The sequence below is a fragment of the Poecilia formosa genome, unplaced genomic scaffold (assembly GCF_000485575.1).
Source record: "Poecilia formosa unplaced genomic scaffold, Poecilia_formosa-5.1.2 Scaffold63, whole genome shotgun sequence".
Classification (NCBI taxonomy): Eukaryota; Metazoa; Chordata; class Actinopteri; order Cyprinodontiformes; family Poeciliidae; genus Poecilia; species Poecilia formosa.
The window spans coordinates 2,104,773-2,127,104 of NW_006800002.1; the positions used below are offsets into that span (position 1 = coordinate 2,104,773).

The 22,332-nt window shown below is 39.9% G+C and overlaps 1 protein-coding gene across 5 annotated transcripts; it reads right to left on the reverse strand.

The window, feature by feature from the left end:
- Positions 1–170: 170 nt before the first annotated feature.
- Positions 171–20,412, reverse strand: sytl2b (synaptotagmin-like 2b). 5 transcript variants are annotated; one of them, XM_016672623.1, is made up of 20 exons: positions 19,792–20,412; positions 17,784–17,931; positions 15,556–15,719; positions 15,314–15,425; positions 13,729–13,777; positions 13,510–13,612; positions 13,012–13,423; positions 12,734–12,936; positions 8,426–10,828; positions 7,101–7,214; positions 6,969–7,019; positions 6,803–6,897; positions 6,602–6,715; positions 4,141–4,304; positions 3,783–3,885; positions 3,525–3,686; positions 3,288–3,402; positions 2,501–2,603; positions 2,201–2,406; positions 171–826 (listed from the first exon to the last, which is right to left on the reverse strand). In XM_016672623.1, exons 2-20 carry the CDS (start codon positions 17,882–17,884, stop codon positions 678–680), a joined length of 4,923 nt encoding a protein of 1,640 aa, XP_016528109.1. In that variant the 5' UTR covers positions 17,885–17,931; positions 19,792–20,412; the 3' UTR covers positions 171–677. The 5 variants fall into 5 exon arrangements, with proteins under 5 accessions (XP_016528109.1, XP_016528108.1, XP_016528110.1 ...); XM_016672622.1 differs by having other exon boundaries at positions 19,694–20,412; XM_016672624.1 differs by having other exon boundaries at positions 3,288–3,372; positions 19,694–20,409.
- Positions 20,413–22,332: the final 1,920 nt, after the last annotated feature.

Genomic DNA, 22,332 nt, shown 5'->3' on the forward strand with positions numbered 1-22,332 from the left:
TCAATCTGGAGACAAGGAACCTGAGACTGGATCTGGAACAACTTCAGTCAAAAGAAACACTGATCTGAGGTGATCCATGTCTAGGAGTGGCAACTGATGTAATGAAAGTTTTAATGCAAGTCATTTCTACTGGCTGTTTCACTTCAGGAAACAGCACAAAAAAATACAAATTTAAGATAGGAAATTATGAATTTTATTGGTGTCAAACAACAAGTTGTGGTTTTATGGGGTGTAGATTGCAAACATCAGCATTCAAGACAACTCTATAAATGCAACTTCCCTAAATTTCATGACTCAAAGTGGAATATCTGTGACATAATACTCAAAGTTAAGGAGTGCAATCACAAGGGTTAAAAATAACTAAATTCCTGACCCATACATCTTTCAGGATTCCTGGCATAAAAATGTGAAAACTGAATTTCACAGCCAAAGCTTTAAAATTCTGCAATAAAATACAACAAAAAGCTCTTTTTACCTTTAACACAAAGAGACATCAGTGTCCACATCATTCATTTTGCCAGCAATATTTGTCTTACACTCTTACTATAAAAAGAGAGTTTGCTTTTTCTACGTCATAAAGACAAACTCGGATGTAAAGTTGCTGTTACCATTTCAGCTTAACAATAATTTAACTAGGTCAATGGAAATAAATACTTCCTGCAGCAGTCGGGTGTATTTTACTTTAGAGCTGTTCTAGCAGAGCTTAACATTCTCAGCGGCAGCACATCCTCCACCCATTCGCTGGGAGAAGCCATCATGCGATCCCAGAGCGACACCTCGTACGGGCCGGAGTCCATCCAGTCCACCAGAGCGCCGTAGCTTCTTCCTGCGTAGAGGAAGAGAAACGTCCAGAAACACGCAGCTGACAGTGGATTATTCTCTAGTAATGTCTGGATTCAGGCACTTCAATACCTTCAAATATCCAGCACCCCTTTTTTGTTTAAACACCATTTACACCAGGATTTCTTTTTTAGAGCAGGGGAGTCAAAGTCATTTTTCGTTTTGGACCAAATCAAGATTATAAATGCTCTTAAAAGGCCGGTTGAATGTATGAGACAGCTGTTTAGTACAAGTAGGAAAGTTTTTGACAATTTTTTGAGAAAAATCTGCAATAAACTCCCAATTATGTATTCATGCAATAAAGTGCCAGGACTTGTTGATTTTGAGTGAATTTCCACAATAATTCGCAAGAAACTGGATCGACTGATATAATTTGGCAGTGAACAGAAAAAAACGACATTGTTTTGATTAACATAATATTTAAGTGTTTAGTCTAGAATCTAAAGGGCCACATAAAAAGCTATGGTGGGCTGGATGTGGCCCACGGGCCTCGAGTTTAACACATGTGGTTTAGAGTTTCTTTTCTCTTACCCATTTGATCTCAAAATATAATTCAAATACAAAACTTTCCAAATGTGTCAGAAAAATAACAAATACAACCAAAAAAAAATAATCGCCAAGAAACAGAGCATATGAAACATTTGTTGCGAAAATGTGACATGAGAAAAAAACAATTGTGACACAAGTTAACCTTAAACCACATACAATGATTAGAGATAGATTTAAAGTCATGATTGAGCAAAAATTAAATGAATAAATAAATGAAACAAAGAGATGGAAACAGATAGCAAAAAAATCCAGAAGATGACAGAATGAAGTAACAAATCATATTTCTGTTCTTTCTGGGGGTTTTTATTGTTTTATTTATTTATTTTTTTTAATTCTTGTCTCATTTCTAATGTAAACATCTTAGTAAAGTTTAAACAAGAAATTAACTCATAAGTAACTTTTCAGCAAAATACAGGAGCTTGTTTTAAGTCAACAACTCCTTAATGTTGATAGAAAAAAAGTATCAGCTACAAGTGAAATAATCTGCCAGTGGAATAATAATTTGTTTTACATATTGTAAGGGAAAGTGTCCTGCCACTGACCGAAAACAAGCTTACATCTTTCTGGAAAGTTACTTGTATGTTAGTTTTGTCTTGTTTCAAATTTACTCACATCTATGTGTTTGGTAAGACTTTGTGTTTTTTGGCAGTGAGGAGACAGTAAGAGCCTGAAACACTTTTTTTCTTTTAGCTTTTTCCTGCCAATTTACCTAATTTTTAAGTTGCGACCGCACGGAAAACAGAGAAAGAAAAAAAGCAGCCAATGTCCAAAGAAAACCTTTGGACACGTTCACCGAGCAGGCGACGGTTACCTGTTCCGGCGCCGAGCCTCAGCCCCCCCAGTAGGTTGCTGGCGAGTCGGTCTCGGTCCCACACAGTGAGCTCCACGCAGGCCTCGGTCAGATCGGCCTCACTGATGCCGTCGTACACCATGGTGTGGTTGAACACCGGCTCCGCAGTCCTCCGCAGGACGCGCGTCTTCTGACGGCTCTTCCTGCTCGTGTCCGGCAGCACGAAGCTGGAAGCAAGGGAAGCAAGGGAGAACAACGTTTATGTCACACGTCAGACGTGAAAAGCCTAACCTTGTTTGAGATGATTTATCCGCTGCCTACCATTTGACGTACGGGTCGATGGTGGCTCTGATTAAAGGCAGGTTCTTGCATTCCTTCACCCAAATGTGAATCTCTCCGCTGCTGGAAACGTCTTTGGGTAAACCTTGAAGAAAAGCAACGTTTGCTTATAGAGCTGAGAGGAAATGGTTTTACATTGTTTTGGTAAATCTGAAAAGTGTGGCGTGAATTTATGTTTAGCCCCATAAGTCAAAACTTTGAAGACATTCATAATAAAAATGAATGTCTTCAAAATAAAAATATATAACTCAAGAGCTATGAATAACAATTTTTCTAAATATATACTACAACAAATGTTTCACTTTGAAAGCTAACAAAGTGTAACTAAAATGTTTTCCTATTATCAGAAATAAAATGGGGACAAAATTTGTAGAATGCGGTGAGCCTTTTCTTTAAATGTGGAAAATGAAGAGAAATAGTTAGCATAGTCACTTTTAAAAGCCTGTTGTAAATATGTGAAGATTTTACAGAAGAACTTGGGGGAAAAACTCAGAAATAACCATTTCTTGTTTCGTCCAAACTTTAAAACATTTCCTTATTGTTGTGGAGCTACAGGACAGAAAGTAACTGACAGAATATGATTCTCCTTACTTTCTGCGCCAAGTTTATTTAAGCAGGCAAAAGAGGTGCAATAAGCTAAAAAAACAAGAAAGTTACTTTAAATCCTGGTTTCTTTCATTTTTATGATTTTCACCGACTTTTTCAAGCTAAAGACTTGCATCCCTAACCAAATAATTCCCAAAGCAGAGGAGGATGACTGTGAGCAGACCTTCGCTGTGGGTGATCTGCGGCAGGTATCGGATTGCCAGTCTCATCTCTCCCCGCCCGTTCAGCGGCGCAATCGACGGTAGAGTCTGAAAAAGGCGAGGCGCGATATGAGCAGCCTGGTTAACCCGGTGGGAATGAGTGTACAGGTTGGACAAATGAAGGTAACGGGTAAATCCTCTGTTATTCGGTGAGAAAAAAAGTAGGCGCAGCTTTTGTACCGCTGTGTGTTTGTGTTTACCCTCGCTTTCAGCGCCAAGTAATTCATCTGGGTGTGGTCGAAGTCCCACTTGGACAGCTCCACGTCCACCTCGCCCAGGAAGCTGTTCTTCCCAAAAGTGTCGTGATGCCAGACGGAGAGTATGAGCGTCTGTGTCCTGAGGTACTCCATGCGAACACGATACTGTACGGACAGGAGAGACGCTTTTGTTTGCCGGGGGTCGAGTGTTTAGCGTGTGAGAAAAAAAAAACAACCCTCAATGGGTCCACCACTTCGTACCCGGAGGATCTCGTTGAAAGTCGGATTCAGTGTCTTTTTCTTTACAGATGTTTTTCTCTTTCCCAGGTTGGCTTTGTCAGGAACCAGGTAACTTTTGACGTACCTTTAAAAAAAAATCAAGCAACATAATGATATTAATTATAATTAGCTGGAGCAGAACGCGACTTCTATTGAAAGACGTCAAGAAAATTATGACAAGATAGTTATGAACTTCGTTTCTAAATGTCACCAACCATCAGCAAGCAACATCAAGATTTCACTTTTGTTTAGTTTGACCATTACTGCTAAATGGCTAATATGCTGCATATATTACGGTCAACAATAACACTCGGTTTGAAGGAATACGTTTAGAACTGACGGGTCGGAGCGGTTCCTTTTTGGGTCGACTGCGGCCAGGTCGCGGCACTCCGCCACAAAGATGTGAAACTCCCGCAGCCTTTGGACGTAGTTGATGGAGAACTGGATGGTTCCTTGAACCTCAACAAAATCCCCGCTGTACATGGTCATCACACTCCCACTCAGCTGAGAGCAGACAGGAACAAAGAAAAAATAAAAATCAAGTTAGGCAAACCTTTACAAGAATCTGACCTGAAGCTGAGTCAACAAATGTTCTGGCACTAAGAAGCGTGCCTATCGGTGGCTAAGCTAGCTTTAGCGTCTTAATCATACGCTGCTGTAGCTCATCAAGGCAGTTTGAAGTCACGTCACAGTATGTTTTTTTTTTTTTAGCTCGTAATTACTTGTTGGAGCATTAAGAGAAGATAATGCTTTATTGAATTTTCAAACGAAACATTTGCTCATTTAGGAATATTAGCAATTTTTTGTGTCACTTCACCACAAATTACCCTATTAAAATAAATTATCCATAATATTTCTTTACTCATCACGTTTGTTTGTTGATAAACATACTTTCATTAATTTGTTTATGTTTTAGAGCAAAATACATTAAAGAAAGTATGAATATAGGTTCTAGATATGTTCCCTGTTGTTGAAAAAAAGAATAAACCTGTCTAAACAAAAACAGGACTCCCTGTGCTACAATTTCTTTGCAAGCTTTAATAAATTTTATCAAATAAAACCATGAACTAGACAGAAAGCTACATTTTTTCCCAACCTTTATTTATTTTGCAAACCAAATCCTGAAAAGTGTGACCTCCACTTCTATTCTTCTAACTCACAGGAGATCATATGCAACCAACTGCTAAAACAAGTCACTTAATCAGTAAATAATGTCCATCTGTTTGTAATTTCACTTCGTTATAAATCCAGGTGTTCTGGGAAGGCCTCAGAGAGCCGTTAGCCTATTATTAGCAAACAAACAGAGTCATAAAAGACCAAGAAATGCAGCAGACGGACCAATGATGAAGCTATGAAGTTTAAAGCGGATAGGTTATACAACAACACAAGCACTGAACATCTCATTGAGCTCTGATCAATTCATCATCTGAAAATCACACAACTTCAAAACTAAAAAAAAAAGGAAATCTAATCTGTCAGGCTGGGCAAAAAGAACCTCCTAATCATCAAAGAGATCCACGGTAATGCCGGAGGAGCTGCACAGATCAACAGCTAAGATGACAAAATCTGTCAGTAGGACAATATTAAGCAATGTACCGACGGAAAACAACAGATGACACCGCGGCGGTCCAACAAGACTCTAACTCATGATAAGAAAGCTTTTATGAATAGCGAGCACGTGAATAGCGAGTTGATTTGTTTCTTACAGAAAGCGGTCTGTCGTTTTCATAATGTCAAAACAAGTGTAGGGTGAGATTTCGTATTGTATATTTTATTACATGTGATGTTCTGAACTCTTAAAAATACTCGCATCTTCTCTTATTTTTTTCAGACCAGAAAAATGGCCAAGCCTTAACAGCCAGGCCTCAGACCACGGTGCCGAGGCGCTCTTACGGAGTCCACCAGGACGAAGAGAAGTTCAGTAAGTTATGATTTCACATTTAGTCAATAGTGAACACTCGCATATTTGTAAGGAAAACTGATCTTCCGGTTATTTTATTTATTTTGTTATAACACAGTACAGCAAGGCAGAGTGTGGAAAGCAGTAGAGATCAACAACATGGCGGATGGAGGACGGATATAAGGACGGAGCCATGAAACCGGTATGTATTATGTACAGTCACTGCGTTGATTCCCGATTGTACAATGGCTGGTTGAGAATAATTTTAACTTATTTGCTTATGTATTTTTGAGAAAGCGATATATTTGCTACAATATTTTTTTAATTTTACATTTATATCCACAGACACAGACAGTTGCATTGGCAGATTATTTCATTTATAGCAAGACATTTTCTCATGTTATAAGTGAAATAATCTGCCAATACAACTAGTAGTTCTATTGGATCAATATAAATCAATATAAAGGAATTACTGACTTAAAATAAGCTCCTATAACTTGCTGAAAAGTCACTTGTAAGTTAGTACACTTGAAATAAGACTAAGCTAAGTTATTTGCACTAGAAACTGGACCAAAAATACTCAGTAAGATTTAGTGTTTTTGCAGTGCAGTTAGTTATTTGAACTGTTAGAGAGGCTGTTAGGTCAAAATACGTAATGTGATTAATCCGCATTATGTCATATTAACACATTAAGTCCTTTTAGTACTCTGGTTTGAACAGCAGACACTTTAGCAAAATATAAAACATTGAACATGGGTGACCTGCAACAGGGACACAGCGTCACACTTCAAACATCTATGAGACAGTGGAAGTGATGTTTAAGACACAAAACCAACAGGTGACTAAGGCAGCGTTTACACAGGTAGGATGCTCATGCAGAAGCAGCAGTGTGCGAACGTACAGAAGACACGGACGTCATGCCAGAGGAGCTGCTAAGGATAGTCGCTGAGCTGCCCGCTGTTAGTCTTTCTAGAGGGTTACTGCCTTCGCAGAAGTCAACGTCAACGGCGCGCTCCTGAAACACAGACAGACCGCAGGGGAGGAAAGCTTTGTGCGGCTGTACGCAGTGCGGGGTTCGTTCTTCAGACGGGGAAAGCTTTACCTCATTCTGTAAGAACGACGGAACAGATTTGCTCATCTTCTTTAAGTGGTACGGATCCGAAAAAGAAGAGGACGACGGAGTGGAGATGGTAGAAACTGTGGAGCAGTATTTCAGAGAATCTTTAGTAAATTTGCGATTCGCATATCAAATGTTTGAGTGTTTTTACCTTCACTGCTGCGCCTGAGGTCAGCAGCCGGGTCAGCCCTTCTTTCTTGCCCTTCGAAAACAGTGAAAAACAAACTATATCAATTGTCGTTACAGATGTAAAACATACAAAAGTTGTAGAGGGCGTGCTGACGTGGTGCTGCGGATGCGGTGATGTCTTCCATGCTTTTAGCCAGATTTTTGGGTCGTGCCTCCGCTCGCCGCAGTGCCTTTCTCACCGGATTTTGATTGTCTTCGTCGATTCCTCCTGCATAGCAGAAGAAAACGATACAAGAAGGACAAGACGTTACATTTTCGGAAATGAGATTTGATTTGGCAGCTTGTTGCTCACAATAGACCAATAAGGCAGACTTTAGGAAAATACATAAACATAAATATAACAAAATGCTATATTGAAATCATGTAAAAAGTGAGAATTCCTTAAATAATGTCCCAGCACAATGTTGCATTATCAAAGTTCAGCCTGGATCTAGTTGTGTTCCCATGAAAAGGTTTAACTTATAAACAAAAGTTATACCACATAGTCATTTTTTTTATGGAAGATTGTTTTTTTTAATAGTTCACATTAAACTATTGTATAACACAATTAAAATCCACATGTGTGAAAATTCTGATGTTTAACATTTGCAGTATATAAAAAATAGAAAGCTTCTTGTTAAATGTGGCTTTCATTTTTGTTTTTATAGGTTATTAATTTCTATTTAATTATGTTAATTGATAGCTACCTAATAGGATTTTTTCTTCTAATTATCGGTCAGTTCTTTCAAGGCTTCATAAGTTTTTTTTTAAAGAATATTTAAATGCACTTATAAAATAATCTTTTGCTTTGAGCTTGTTTATGTTTAGCTCCAAAGCCAAACAAAATACAAAACTAATGTAATTTATATCAATCTAACAGTGATTAAGGTTTATCCTTCACTTCCTCTCATTGTCTTTTAGCAACTTTTCTTCTGTTAAGATGTGGCAGTTTTAAAAATGCATGCTATATTTATTTATTTTTCAATTTTTATCTTTAAATGTCATTGTTTTGGCGTATTTTAAGTGTAGTATATAGTATTTTATTTTTGCCAAAATAGACATTTAAATGACCTTACCAGCATTTTTAAAATAGCAGAAGAAAGTGAATCCCTATTTTTTTTTTCAAATCATAATTAAGAGTTTAGTTACCTAGTGGCTGCTTTGCTAAACAGACTGAGCATTTTAGCAGCAGATCTAATCATTGTTGTGTTGATTGTGTCGTGGTTACTCCTGAAAGTTGGCCTTTTTAAAGTAGTAGCAGGTTTTTTGCCACTGGATCTTTGATGTTGTCTTGCAGCCAGAAAGCCTTTCTAGGAAATAAGTAAATTTACTACATATTGAGCCTATCCTTGATATTTAACACCCCACCAATCAAGGTGAAAGAAAGGGTAATGCTATCAAGGGTGACTGTTACTAAGAAAACATAAAGTTAGATCTTACGATTTGAACTGCTCCTGATGTTGGACCATGTTTCTGACGTACTGCTGACAGACGACTCTGGGCCTGTGTCTGAGCTGCTGTAGTTCGCCCAAACGGGCCGCTGGCTCGTCTTAGTCGTCTTCCTGCCATGACGCTCCTCTGAGCTCACCGGTGTGCTCGCCCTGACTGGTCCACTCAGATCAAGATCGTACCTGGACTTGACCTCTGCGGCCTCTTCGCTCAACGCTGGTGCGAGTGTGGTGTGGACGCTGGTCTTGTCCGTCATCCCCAGGTAGTGGCGGTAGTCTGTGGGGACGAAAGCCCGCGCTCGTGGAATCACAAACTCTGGCTCGAGCTGCCTGTGTTTCCTGCTCTGAGACCGGAGAGGACTTAGGTCCACTCTCAGTTGGGTTGGGTCTTTTTCCTCATCTACGCTCAGAGCGAACATGCTCGTGGCGCGGCGCAGAGAACTTCCACGGCTGCTGGAGATGCAGAAGCTGTCCTTTCTGCTTTTCGGAGATCGAATGTCTTTGGTTATGCCGCTTTGTGGCTTTGTGGACTTCTCTTCTCGACTGAAGTCCTTTGTGCTTCTTTTGAACTGTTTTTGCTGCCCTGTCTCAGCTTGTGTGTAACTGGGAAAGTTACTTTTGTTATCACTCTGTAGCTTTGATCCAGATCCAACCTGTTTATCATGTGGAGACTTTGACCGGCTCTGGGGAGAAGGAAACGACTTCATGGCGGCTCCTCTCGTTTTCTCAAGGGCAGAGCTTACATGATAAATCTCCGCATCGACGGACTTTAAATCCTGGGATGAAAGCTGGGAACGGAGGGGCTCTTTCCTTTTGGGGCTTTTGGGTTTGTCAAAGGTTAAAGACGCCTTAGAGTCAGCAGTAGCCTCGTCCCAGAACTCTCGCAGAAAGTTAAACTGGGCACGACTCGTTCCAAGACTTGGATTCATCTTGTCTAACCTCTGATTCAATGGTAGAACCGTAAAATTCTGGGGGTTCTTGTTACCGCCTTCCTCGTCGCTTCCCGAATCGTTTCCGATTGATCTCAAGTCAAACTCGGACTTCGTGAATCTCTTATTCAGTTTTGTTTGATTCGCACCACGGGTCACTTTGCCCTCTCCAGGACCTTTAGGTTTGCCGTTGTAGAACATTGGTTTGTTAAGCTCCTGCTCCCAGAAGGACTTCAGCTGCTTTATCCTCTCCGCTGTGCTTTCTTGGTGTTGCGATGGTTGCTTGTTTGAGTATGAACCACCGGCCCTGTCCTTGGTGGCTGAATCGTCTTTTCTTTTGGGAGAGGAGCCTGAGTGGAAGTTTTTATCCTCGCTGTCTCTCCTTCTCACATCTTCAACCGAATCTCTGTGAATTTTGGCTTTCGTGGTGAGTTGCTCTTCATTCTCATCCATGTACAAGCCATTTCTGGACAAACTGAAACTTTCAGACTCTAAGCCGACCTTGCTTGAGAGGTCTGGATCAAGCTGAGATGCAGGAGCTTGCTTGGAAAGAAGGTCTTGCAAGAAAAATTCTTTAGATCCTGAAATGCCGTCTGGTTGTAGATTTGGTGTGGCCACAGAATCGCTCTCAAACTCTTGATCTATGATTGTCCTCTCTGATGGGTTTGGTCTGTTTGCAAGTAAAGCTTCTTCATCCAACACTCTCCTGTTGGCGGTTTGTAGATTGGATATTAACTTCAAATGGGTAGAGTCATTATTGTACTTTTCGTCTGCTTCTGACTGAATAGAGTTCACCATTTGCATTTTTTGGTTGTTGAGTGGCTGCTGCTCGCTTTCAACACTTTGATCTGGGGTGTACTTATCATAGAACCCCTTTCCACCGTATTTTCCAGGAACAAAGTGTACATCAGTTTCTTTGGCTGCAAAACCCTGAGTTGAGTTTACTCTGTCAGCCGGTGTCACGGATTTGCTGATAAGTACCTTTGGGCCTGCGTTGCTTTTCTCCCAGAATGATTTCAAATGAGAAATTTTCAACGACTGGCTTTCATCGCAACTATCCCCAACGTCCTGTGAATGCAGATATTGAGTGTCGAGCGTCTCCTTGCTTCCCTTTCTGTTGAGCTCATTGTTGATCTTTTGTAAGTGGCTCCTATTCGTCTCAGATCTATCTAGCTTTCTTTCACTTGTCCCTCTGTCGAATGACTCTTCCTCCCTTGATTTGCTGACAGACGCGTGCTTGTCAAAGCCCTTGCAGGCCTTTGGAGTGTCTTCTGAGTTCAGCCAGTCGCTGCTGTCCGTGCTGCGGTTGAACCAGTCCAGCACCTTCGCGATAGAGTCGTCCTCTTCGCCGGCGGGGCTCGTTGTTTGAGAGGACAGTTTGAAAGTGGTCACCTGATTAGGGTTCTGAGCTTGCTGATTGGATTTGTCAATGAAGTGGAGATCATATGACATAGGAGGGGTGGGATCTGGAAGTGGAGAAGGAAGCAAAGAAGATAAATACACATCTCACTGGTATGTGGTTTCCTTTAATTTATTACAGTGGTCAGAGTCAGAAGCGCAATATACCAGCCCATTTGGAAAGAAAAATATTTTGTCTTGCAAAAAATTTACACCCTATAAACATTTTTACATTAATTTACAATAACACATTTTGATTAAGTCGCAGGCTAACACAAATTAAGTGATAGTTTGTAGGACTAGCTTTGTAAATCTTTTGGAGTATGTAAGCAGTTTTAGACATCTGGAGAATTAAATGTTTCACTATTCGTCTTTGCAAACTAACACCAGCTCAGTCCAAATTGATTAAGGACAATATGTTGCCATCAACTGTAGTGTCTTCGAGATTTAGTTTTTCTATATTTAGGTCTGAACTTTTGACTAGGTCATTCTCACATATAACCCTAATAAATACATTGGTTACCTGGATGTGTCTTTGGGTTTATTGTCCTGCTGGAAGGTGAACTTCTGCCCTAGTCTCAAGTCTTTTGCAAACTCTAACAGACTTTCTTGTAGTTTTGCTATGTTGTGTTGCTCCATCTTTCCATCAACTCCAAAAAACACATTTTCCTGTCCCTGTTGAAGAAAAGCAACCCCTACTCCAGCGGAGTGCACAACTAATTATCTTTTTAACAGATTCTCCAACCTGACCTCTGAATCCCTGCAGCTCCTTCAAAGTTTCTATGAACTCTTTGTTTTTTTCTCTGATTATTGCTCTCCTTGCCTAGCCTGTCATTTGAAAAAGTCCAGTGGGCTTGAGTACTTTTGGGATGCACTGCAATATATAAATTGTACAATTTTTACTCGTTCATTTTTTTCATCGAGTTCATTTAAATTAGTAATAAGCATTTATTTCTTGTTTTTATTTTTTAAATTGAAGCTTTAAAGCTTTCACTACTCCATAATATGTCCAAATCTGTAAAAAACGTCTTCCTTTTAACATGTAAGCTGTGTAACGATACTAGGTCATCATTTTCATATGAATCATGTCAGGACTGGAGGCTTGCCAGTGCGCTTTCCTCTCCCTCTGCAGCCATCTCTTTGCCATGTGTGCTCAGTGGGGGGTTTGCATTGTCCTGTTGAAAAATGCATGCAAAATATGCTGTGAAGGCAGCATATGTTGCTCCAGAACATTTTCTGCATCTTTCCAACTCTAATGCTGCTATCATCTCTAAGGTCTTTATGATCTGATTAGTCCTTTTCATGTTTGATCCAGAGCACATGGCATCAATTTCTTCAAAATGAAATAATAACTAGGATAAGTTTGGAATACAGACTTATCTGGCGATAACAAATCCATTTATTGGGTAATAGTTTACCCATAAATGCCATTGATATCAGAATAATGAATGTCATCCAAGGATAACAGGAGGCTGATTTGCCTTTAATACCAGATCGCCATAAAATTTAACCTGCTGACACCTCCTGACTTACAGGTTTTGTTTTAAAATGTGCAGCAAGAAAAGCATGAAGCCATGGATGTGCATGACTTAAATCAAAATGGTGCTAAAATGAAAGAAAAAAGGACATTTTTGACCCCATTATTTATCTCTTAATGACCAGGTAAAGATAAGAAGCCATAAAATAAATGATCCAACCTTAGCTTGATTATGTTCATTCAGTGGGGAAAATGTGGCATGTTTTAGAAGAACTACATTTTTTTCTTGGAGTAATTTTGGTAGGCTAACTATTCCTATAACTGTAAGTGAAATAACTTAAAGCACTTTTTGTCAAAAGTGATTTTTTAATTCATTTTTTTGTGTGCCAAAATCAGCTTTGGCAAAACCTTGACTTGGGTTATTATTTTAGGGAGGTGATGATTATAGGAGAGATACTCAAACAAAAGATGAACTCATAGTTGAAAGAGAGCTCACCCAGTGTGTTTGGAGGTAAACTCATCTCCTCCTGCCGCCCTGCTGTTCCCACGCTGCTGCTCGTGTCTCTGTCCTGAACTTTATTACTCGGCAGGTTGAAAATGTTCAAGGTCGCGCGCTCTCTTTGATCGTCTCGGGCTTCGACCCACTGCTGTGTTGTTTCTCTGTCAGCGCTCACATCAGCCCAAGAGTGAGCAGCCGGCCTGAAATATGGCAGAGCTTCAGCTGGAAACGCAGACGGCTTTGGACGAGCATATCAAGTAAAGGTTTTTACTCACCGCTCTCTTGTTATTGATGCTGCATTCTTGTCTGTCTCCAGACTTGAATGGGAGGAAACCTGAGATACAGCACTGAGTGGCTGCAGGGAACTTTTATCTGCCGCTTTGGACGTCGGCGCAGAACCCGTCACCGGGACATAAACGTTTTCCTGAGGCGTTTCATCTGTTATCTTCAGGCCAGACTGGTTAGAGCTCCCGCTGGATCCCAGCTGGCGGCTTCGTCGCGGAGCAGGAACAATGGCCGCGGGCCTCGCTGCAGCGTTTAACCCCTGCTGGCTGCCGCGTCGAGGCAGGAACGTCCTCTTCTTTGGTACGGGCCTGAAGCCTGTGGAGGAGCTTTCTGATGTGACGGAGCCCCCCGAGGTCTGACTGGACTCCCCCGCCGGGGCATTCTTCAGCCGGGAGATTGCCTCTGGGTGGAAAAAAAATTATAAAAAAAGATAGTTACGGTTTTGACTTTTATCACAAACCTGTTTGCTCCAAATCTCAGCTTCCCACCTGACTCCTGCGTCTCCTGGTCCAGACGGGGGGCCGTGTTATGGTTGTTTTCAGGAGGTTCGAAAACAATGAGGGAAGCTCGATTAAAGGGGTTATTTCTCGGCTGGCAGGGGAATGAAAAGGACGAACGACTTAGATTGCAGCAGCTGCTGTGCCACAGAAAAAAACTACAAATGTACAACAGGAAGCTAACCTGTTAGCTCTAAAAACAATGCCTACCATTTTGGGGGAACGAACTGATGAGAATCGATTTTCCTTCTCAGCATCACTGCAGGGCAAAAGATAAATAGCAGATATTCTTAAACGTTTGCAGGATGAAACGTAAAACATCATCAGCAATAAGCTGACATTAACACATGACGTAAGAGTTTCCATATCACTTTCAGGATTTCAGGATTCTTAAAAAAATTTTCTGGAACTTTTTGTGACACTTTTACATCAAGTTGGAGGTGTTGCAAATTTGTACCTGAAGTACAAATTTCAGGTACAAATTTGTACTTCTGTGATAACTTCTGTGAGATCTGAGATAATTTCCATTCTCTGAGAAACTTCCTATTACTTGGATTTATGCTTTGGCATCTAAACCCAAACTGCATGTCATGTTTATGATGGCGGTCTAAAGGAAACTATAAAATGAAAGATGAGGTGAGATTGACTTTTTCTTTCTGTAAAAGAGTTTCAGTGCACCTGTGGGTCAGCTGACAGGTAAAAGTTGCTCATTAATATGCATCCTTGGGTCGTGCTAATGCAGTTACTACAGTAACGGGGGGCCTTTTTTCTTATTTTTTTTGGTAATAAATGCTCAAAAGTAACCTCGCTTAAATTTGTGGTCATTTCATTTATTTGATCAAGATTTCTGTTTAAACTTATGGATCTTTATTTACATATGTTCCTAAAATCTAACTACATTGATCGGGATTACAAATATTATCATGATCAAGTAGTCGGTTGTTCTCTCAAATATAAAATACCTGCAGTGTTTTCACGACTAGATTTGTTTTACCGCCTCATAAACAACTACAATACCTCCTAAAGGACTCGCAAAATGAAATGTAATCTAAAACATATTGAAGTTTGTAGTTCTAACATGACAACAACATAAAGATGTTATAGGGGGAAGAAAACTTTGAAATTCACCACATGTGTAAAACACATTACTTTAATCAAATTAAATGTAATATGAAATACTGTAACTCTGAACACGGGGCAAATGGGGGATGGAAGAAAATTAGAGTAATCTAATTAATATGACTGCACTTAAAGCTCATGTGATGAGGTAACAAATTTAAAAAGTACACAGTAACTGTAGCCTTTGTCACAGTGTAAATACCTGACAAGGACTTGGTGTTTTTACAGCCTTGGAAAAAAGTTTAAAAAGCTTAGCCAAATCAAATATTGACTTTTTCTCTTGCTGACAGTCTAAGCTGTGACCATGGTTATAAATATGCCTTTCTGTTATTACTTTTGAAAAGTCCCAGCAGTGTAGCAAGCTTATTTTAGAGAATCTTAGTCCATATAAAAAGTTTAAATGTTGCCAAGCTGTTGTTCTGTTAATTTTACCATGCACACTTCCAAGTGGGTTAGAAAACCGGCTGTTTCCAGGCAGCACCACCTATGTTTACATAAGCCGAGTCACAAGACTGTCTGCACGCTGGCAGGACACCGGCGTCTTTAAGGGCCAAGCAAAGGAATGTCTCTCACATGTGAGGCAGAAGTATCTGAATCTCAAGTCGAATTTAAGATTTGTCACAAAATCAGAGGAGCTCATTGGAAAAAAGCAGAAACAATCGAACTGATTGTGTACTTCATCTCCGGTGGTTGTGATGATTCGAAACACCTCGCAGGTTTTGGAGGAGGCGCTGCGTCCGAGCTACGGCTGCTGGGCGTTTTGCTTCTCTCCACTCGAACGGACCCGTCTGTCGGGGGGGGAAAGGAGAGCGTATGTTTTAATATATGCTCTCATATTCTGTCACCAAGACCTCAAAGTTTAAAATGCTGTATTTTTCGCACAGTTGGAACTTTTCCAGGTTTAAAAATCAAGCAGACCTAAACTAGCCGGCTTCCCTTGCTTCATGGACGCCAGGATGATTTCTGATCCGTGGATTTTGTCGCTGTGTCTTTGGGACTTGGCCGCGTAGAACCATTCCCCCGACAGGTACTTCAGCTTCACATCTGACTGAGACCCGCTGTCCAGAACCTTCTCCAGTTTCCTGTCATGAAAAAGAAAAAATCTAAATTGACCAGAGGATTTTTTTTTTCTGTATTGCAACTTCATGTCACTTTTAAAGATGGAAAAAATATGAGCCAACATCAGCAAACAAAAAGGAGTTAGACGATATTCGTTTACGCTGAAAGACAACTGGAACCGCATTTGAATATGTTACAAGTCAAATTATCAACAAGTCATGAAAACAGAGAGTAAACAAGCTAACCAGGCTAACTTAGCCTAGCCCATCAGCAGACAGCTTGCATGAAAACTATTGCCAGCTATGGGAAAGATGGGAATGTATTCAAAGATCTCAGCATGGTGTGCTTATCAAATATTTATTGAGAAATATAAGGAAATTAAGCAGAAGGTTCTGGTGGGACACATTATCAGTCACTGACAAGAAAAAGACAACGCTGCCGTTGCATCACTGCAATGTAAAGTCACTATGATTTCAGGTTCATGCTGTACACCATATTGCCAAAAGTTTTTCCCTGCCTGCCTTCATACACATAAACTTAACTAAAATTCAGTTTTTAATCTGAAGGGTTTAATATGACATTAGACATTTAGCCTTTTGACTTTTCCTCTGGAGGAAAGACCCAAACTGATTTTTATCTTGAATTTTATTTGATCAGTACATGTCAGACAGGTTCTATTTGTAATTAATCACAGTTAATTTATTATTTGACAGAGAGGGTATTTACTTTTTTTTTTACCTAGTCAAGTTGGGTTAGAATAACTTTTTTTCTCCCTAAAGGATTATACATTTTCCATGCACAAAGCAGCATTTTACGGCATAATCAAGTTGCCATTAGTTCTTACAAAAAGACAGCATTTATCAAAGATGACTTCAAAAAATTGATTTCGTAATTTGACACCTTAAAATTGGGTCTCTATCTCTTTAAGATGCTCCTATTCTTTCCAACACTCTGCCCTCAACACATCGTCACAACAGTGCTTCTAGTTATGCCTTGAGTAGCCTCTCTAAGGAGTGTTGGACTGAGTAATAGTTTGTATGAGGAGCTCCACAGATGCACAGTTTGATCACCGGGTGTTTCCTAATTGCTGCTGCCGCTAGTCTGTAGGAGCTGATGGGGCAGGCACAATGGAGGGATGTCCAGCTGAAAACCACGGCTCCAAGGAGGAGCTTAGCTGAAAAAGGCGGGGCTTTGTGAGAGCAAGCGCTTAGGCACTGTGAATGGTTGCCGTGGGAGATTCAAGGATGTCTTTAGTGAGGGAAAAAAAAGTTTTCTGTCTTGGTTTTGTTCTCTGATCTTTGGTTCTTTGTGCAACAGGATGAATCCATCACTTCACTTCCATTACCGTTTCCATCAACAGCGTTACATAACTGCTTCACATGATCACTCTCAAGAGAGCAAATTGGAAAACATCTCAGTCGAGTTAAAATAAAGTTAGAGAGGGATCAAAACAAATTTCACCACTCCGGCTCATCTTTCTGCTGGCCGGGGGAAACCACGGCCGTCATGTGAGGCGGAGGTAGCGCATTATTACAGGCTGCTGGCTTAATCCTTTTCACATCAGACCGGACAAGACACAGCCATCATTCAGGTAATGAAGTCAGCTCTATTAAAACTCCCAATAAAGAGCTCTTTGTTTTACAGCAAAAAAATTAAACACATTTCCAAATCAGGTGTATTTATTTGTTTGTACATTTACAGCTGAATTGGAATTTCAGAGACAGATCCTCAAATTCTCCTGAAGGTCGGGAGACAAAAGCCTCAACTGTTTGCAGAAGAAGGCGATTTGAGCTTAACGCTCGTTTTGAAGGCTGTCACGGAAAATTTCTGCAACCTAGCTGTAATCTAATTGCTCTGATCGCATTTAGGTCCCTCAGTGTCCGGCCCCAGACAGGCCGTTATTGTGTTACGCACCAAGCAAAGACTCTCCTTTATGAGGTTTGGTGTTGGTGGGATAGTATAAAAAGACATTAACTTAAACTCATATTAGCTTTCATTTCAAGTCTACTAGAACACTCAGGTTTGTGTAAGAAAATAACGGCAAGGAGTCTTTCAGGGAAAAGCAGACTGTGTGAATCTTTCTCCACCTGATTCTCTCCTCCTCCGCCCTCTTCAGCTCCTCGTCCCTCTTCAGGACCGTCAGAATCACCTCCTGCTCCTCCTCCGTCAGGTGGCTCAGGTCGATCATGGTTTCCCTCGGCGGACAGGTGTGAGAACGCCCAACGCGCGCTGGCTCTGTTGAACAAATACCACCGTTTACCTCCTGAGAAGGATGTATTTGTTCACAGCAAGATACCGCAGCAACAATACACGGACAAAATGAAAACAGAGGACAGAAAGGTTGCTTTCTCACATGGTGCACAGTCCATGTGAAGGACTACTGAAAATTAAGCCATTAAAGGTTATTTTGGGGAATTGTCGCCAACAACGAGCTTCTGATTATGATTAATAGATGTTGGTATTCAGCATCTATATTTAATTTAGAAACGAGCAGAGCCGGCCAAAGGTTATATGGGGGCTGAAGTGGAATTGAAATTAGTGCCTCATTAGCGATTTGTGTGGCCAGTTGTCATTTATTTATTTGTTTTTTTTTAGTGGATGCATAAAATTTTTTTTTTTTTCCACATAAAGGTTTCTCAAAGGTTTTTTAAAAAGAAAAAAAATTGCAGCTAATTCTGCTTCACACTTGTTTGGGTGTATTAAATCATAACAGGCACAATAATCAAGTTGATTAGCTAGCATTAAATGTTAGGGACAGAATACTAGTAAACACCTCTAAAGAAAGAACAATAATATGAAAATAACCTTTTGAATAGACGTTTTTGAGCATTCTTCTTCAGCTCAGTTCTCCTTTTCCTGGAGTTGAATCTGTTGGCAAAACCTTTAAGACTGAAGGTGTTTTAGCTGTTTAATAACTGTAGTTCATCCTGATTGTCTTCATCTTGAACTGTATCGCTTCCTCACCATTAAATGAGAAGAATTCAAAGACAATATTAAGCGTTGAGAAATCCTCATTATACAAGAGAAACCAGAGAATCTTGAACAATTTTTGTAAGGCCAAGTAAAAACTGGCTCGATTTGCACACACAGAAAAGACAGGAGTTTAGAAAAGGGGTTTATTTTTGTTGTATCTAGTCATTGTACTCGTATGCCATACCTTGTCACTTCATACTCAACTTTTTGGGTGTGAAACATTGTTGCATAATGTGAGATGTTTTGCACCAACCACGCATTAATTGTAATGCTTCGTCTGGACAAAAGGTACCCACATGGATAATCTATGATTCAAAACAATTTTCTGTAATCCACTTTTGCTCTGAGGAATGTGGCTTTATGACAGTCAGTAAATGCCATACAGCACGAAGTCCCTTGGTGTTTTGATGAAGGGTCAACTCATGTTTAATAAGAGACAACTGTCTCTATAATGGGATCAGAATAATTCAGAAAGAAAAAAAAGCATAGAATAATAACGTAATACAATTAAAAATGTACTTGAGATTTAAAAAAAAACAAAAAAAAAAACAATCATTCATCCATAGTTTGGAACAATGCTGAACTACAACAAACTTATGTCTATAGGTACAACTTGAGATCATAATGGCAAGTTGAACCAGAACCACAACAGAACCAGCCAAGAGGGGAACCCACCCTAAATTTGGAAATCAGTTTAGCTAATCGATTATTTTCCCCCACTGTATCTTCTGGATGTGTAAACTGCTTCTTGTTTAAATATTCCGGGTCTTTGTCTTGTTCTGGACAACCCAGAGGTTAAACTGGAGCTGGGGCAGTTTGCTTAAGAAGTAGGTAGTTGACGCAACAGGTAAGACAACTTTTTTGTTGCATCCTGCCTCATTTCTTCGTCCAAATTATTAGAATATTTTTTGAAAAACTTTAGTAATTTAAGACAAAGAGTCAATAATTTACTGAAACACACTACGATGAAACCTCTCTGTACGATCGGCGACTGTTGGAAAACAGATGGATAGTTTTCACCTACCTTTAAGGACAACTTTGCGACTCAGAACCTCGTATTCAGAAGGGGGGTAAAAAAAAAAAGCATAAGAATGATAAATGGATAAAAGTTTTTAACTTCACCTCCGCAGGTCTGCTGATACTGCTGGATGCGCTCGACGGGAACGGAGGAGAGGGGGCGGACTCAGCGTAGGGATGGGGAGGATCTGACAAAGACGAGCAATGATGAGGAGCAGCCATTGTATTATATCACCGCCGTATCCGTCTACACAACAGCATCATCCAGCGGCTTAATGTAGGTCTGGATGATTAATGTCGACTGCCGTGTCTCCTTTCGAAACGGACTGAAGAAACAAGTCTCGGATGGGCGTGTTAGACCGAGACCGGCCTGGGCTGCAATGACAGGCATTATCCAGCAGGTGTCGCCGGTGGAGATGCGGCTACTGTTTGACAAAAGGGTGTGAGCATCTTCCAGACAGGCGGAATGAACAGGACGGGCTGAGGTCAAACAGCAATTAAAGCTGCGCAACACGAAGCTGTTTCACCATCTGCGCTACGGTTCGGAGGAATAAACCCCCCACTGCGACTGCGAGGTGATTCTCTGACCTTCAACACACAATAATGGATGAATCTATCTCACACTTTCGGTGTGGTCTGTGTATGAAAGCAGGGGGAATCATACAGCATATAAACAGTTGTATGGACATCCAAAAGTACCACAATTCAAGAAATAAATCATTAAGTCATGACATTAATGAGCCCCTTCTAAACTAAAAATGTAAATATGCAATATATTAAAAATTTTAGTTGTGAACTGCAAAAAATAAAAAATAAATAAAATAAAAATTTGCACCATCAAATGTAAGTAAGCCTTATTTAGGAAGACTACCACTACAACTGTCTGTGCAGGTAATTTAAACAAATGTAAGGAGTTATTTAAACTACAAGGAGAGTTCAGATTGTTTATTTCCAATTTCAATTTAATTATACGATTAAAAAAATAGTTGTAGGTTGTAGTTTTGGCACTTAATTTGTTTTTATATGTACATTTTTGTGCCACTCCTGTAAGAATCAATGGAATATGCCAGTAATTTTAAATGATCTGCTTGTTTTACTCAAACCAGAGAAATGAAGCTCTGTAAAAAAAAAGAAGACACATTAGATTACTAGAACAATGTTAATATTCTTTCAATTTTTTCAGAAAAGATATTCAATCTTAAAAGATAATTTTTAGCATTTAATCACATTACAAAATAGTGAGCATACAATCTTTCAATAAAAACATGAGAAAGGGGGTAAACTGGATGTAAACAGGAAAATCGGCTTCAGCTTACTGAAAAATGTTTGTGTTGTTTTTCATATAAATCCTAGGATAATACATTAGAGTTAGTGGTTATGAGTCAAAATGGAAAAAAGTTGCAAGGGCACTTGCAACTTTTTGCACGTGGCCTTGAAAAAAAAGGGCACTTGCAGACTGGAAGCTGACTAAGCACTTGTTCGATGCAGGTACATCAACAAAATTTGAATAATGTATTGTGTCACCCATTTCAGAAAGTGACACACATTGTGTCCAAATTCTTTAAACATCTTGTACATGTGCACAGTGACAAATCCTAATTCACCAGAAGTAGTTAAAATACTACATGTAATGAAAAAATGCATTTTCTGGTAAAGTCATAATATGTTATCTGAAAGTTTTCCACCAAAAAAGTCAGTCAACTAAAATCAGAAGGTATGAGGCAGCATTAATGCTAAATGGCTCCAATAATGATTGAATAGTGAACATAAAAACATTCTGAAAATTGATGTTTCCTCACATATATTGTCTGGGGGTTTCCCCAAACAGAGTCAGAAGTCAACGCCCTGATCTACCCAACATTAAGAACGAGAGAATCACACACCAACGTTTGTGGAAGCTGCTCTTTATTTGAAAAAGAAAAAAAAAAAAAAAAGACATTGTCTGCTACACGATCTAATTACATAAAGAAAATATCTGCGGAGACAAACGCAGAGAATATCCTGAATCAAACTTAGGTAGAGTCAAATTTGATTGAATTGCTTTCATATTTCATACATCTTTCACTTTGTGCGCTCAAAGAACAGTCGAGTGTTTATGTACAACGTGGCACCGATCAACAGTGCTGCTCTGCTCTACGACCCCGCTCCGCTCTCACTCTTTTGTACAGCTAATTTACACCAAACCCTTTTATTTATTTTTTTTAAAATCACTGTGACGACAATCTAATCAGCCGGCCTGCATACCCGCTAACCCGCCCCCCCATACTGACCCCACCCCATCTCTCTGAGAAACTGCAGCGTGGAAAGATGTGTGCAACATGAAGACAACTCGTTCACATTCAGAGTAAAGGCAGCCTTGATTACAGTCAGTGAGTCAACGGCATGCCAAGCTTAAAGCAAATGGAGCCCACCACCCCAGTGCTGCCCCTCAGATTTTGTGGATGAAGTGGTGTATTTTATTTTTTTTCCCAGATCTGTTGCGAAATAATAGTAATTAAAAAAAACCCCTAGGCACGCTATATACTGTTAACTGATTCGTACTCTAAGCCCCCCCCCCCGCCCTCCCTGCGCTGTAAGTACAATGGAGATCGTGAAATCTTTCATCTAGTAAAAAAAAAAAAAAAGTCCTTAACACAAAACTCAATA

What these genes read in the sequence shown, in the direction of transcription:
- sytl2b (XM_016672623.1), bottom strand. Translation starts at nt 17,884, where the DNA reads ATGATCGACCTGAGCCACCTGACGGAGGAGGAGCAGGAGGTGATTCTG. An exon ending in AAAAGGAACCGCTCCGACCC is followed by an intron (nt 3,886 to 4,140) that starts GTCAGTTCTAAA and finishes TTTTTTTTAAAG; the next exon opens with GTACGTCAAAAGTTACCTGG. An exon ending in GCAGATCACCCACAGCGAAG is followed by an intron (nt 2,604 to 3,287) that starts GTCTGCTCACAG and finishes CTTTTCTTCAAG; the next exon opens with GTTTACCCAAAGACGTTTCC.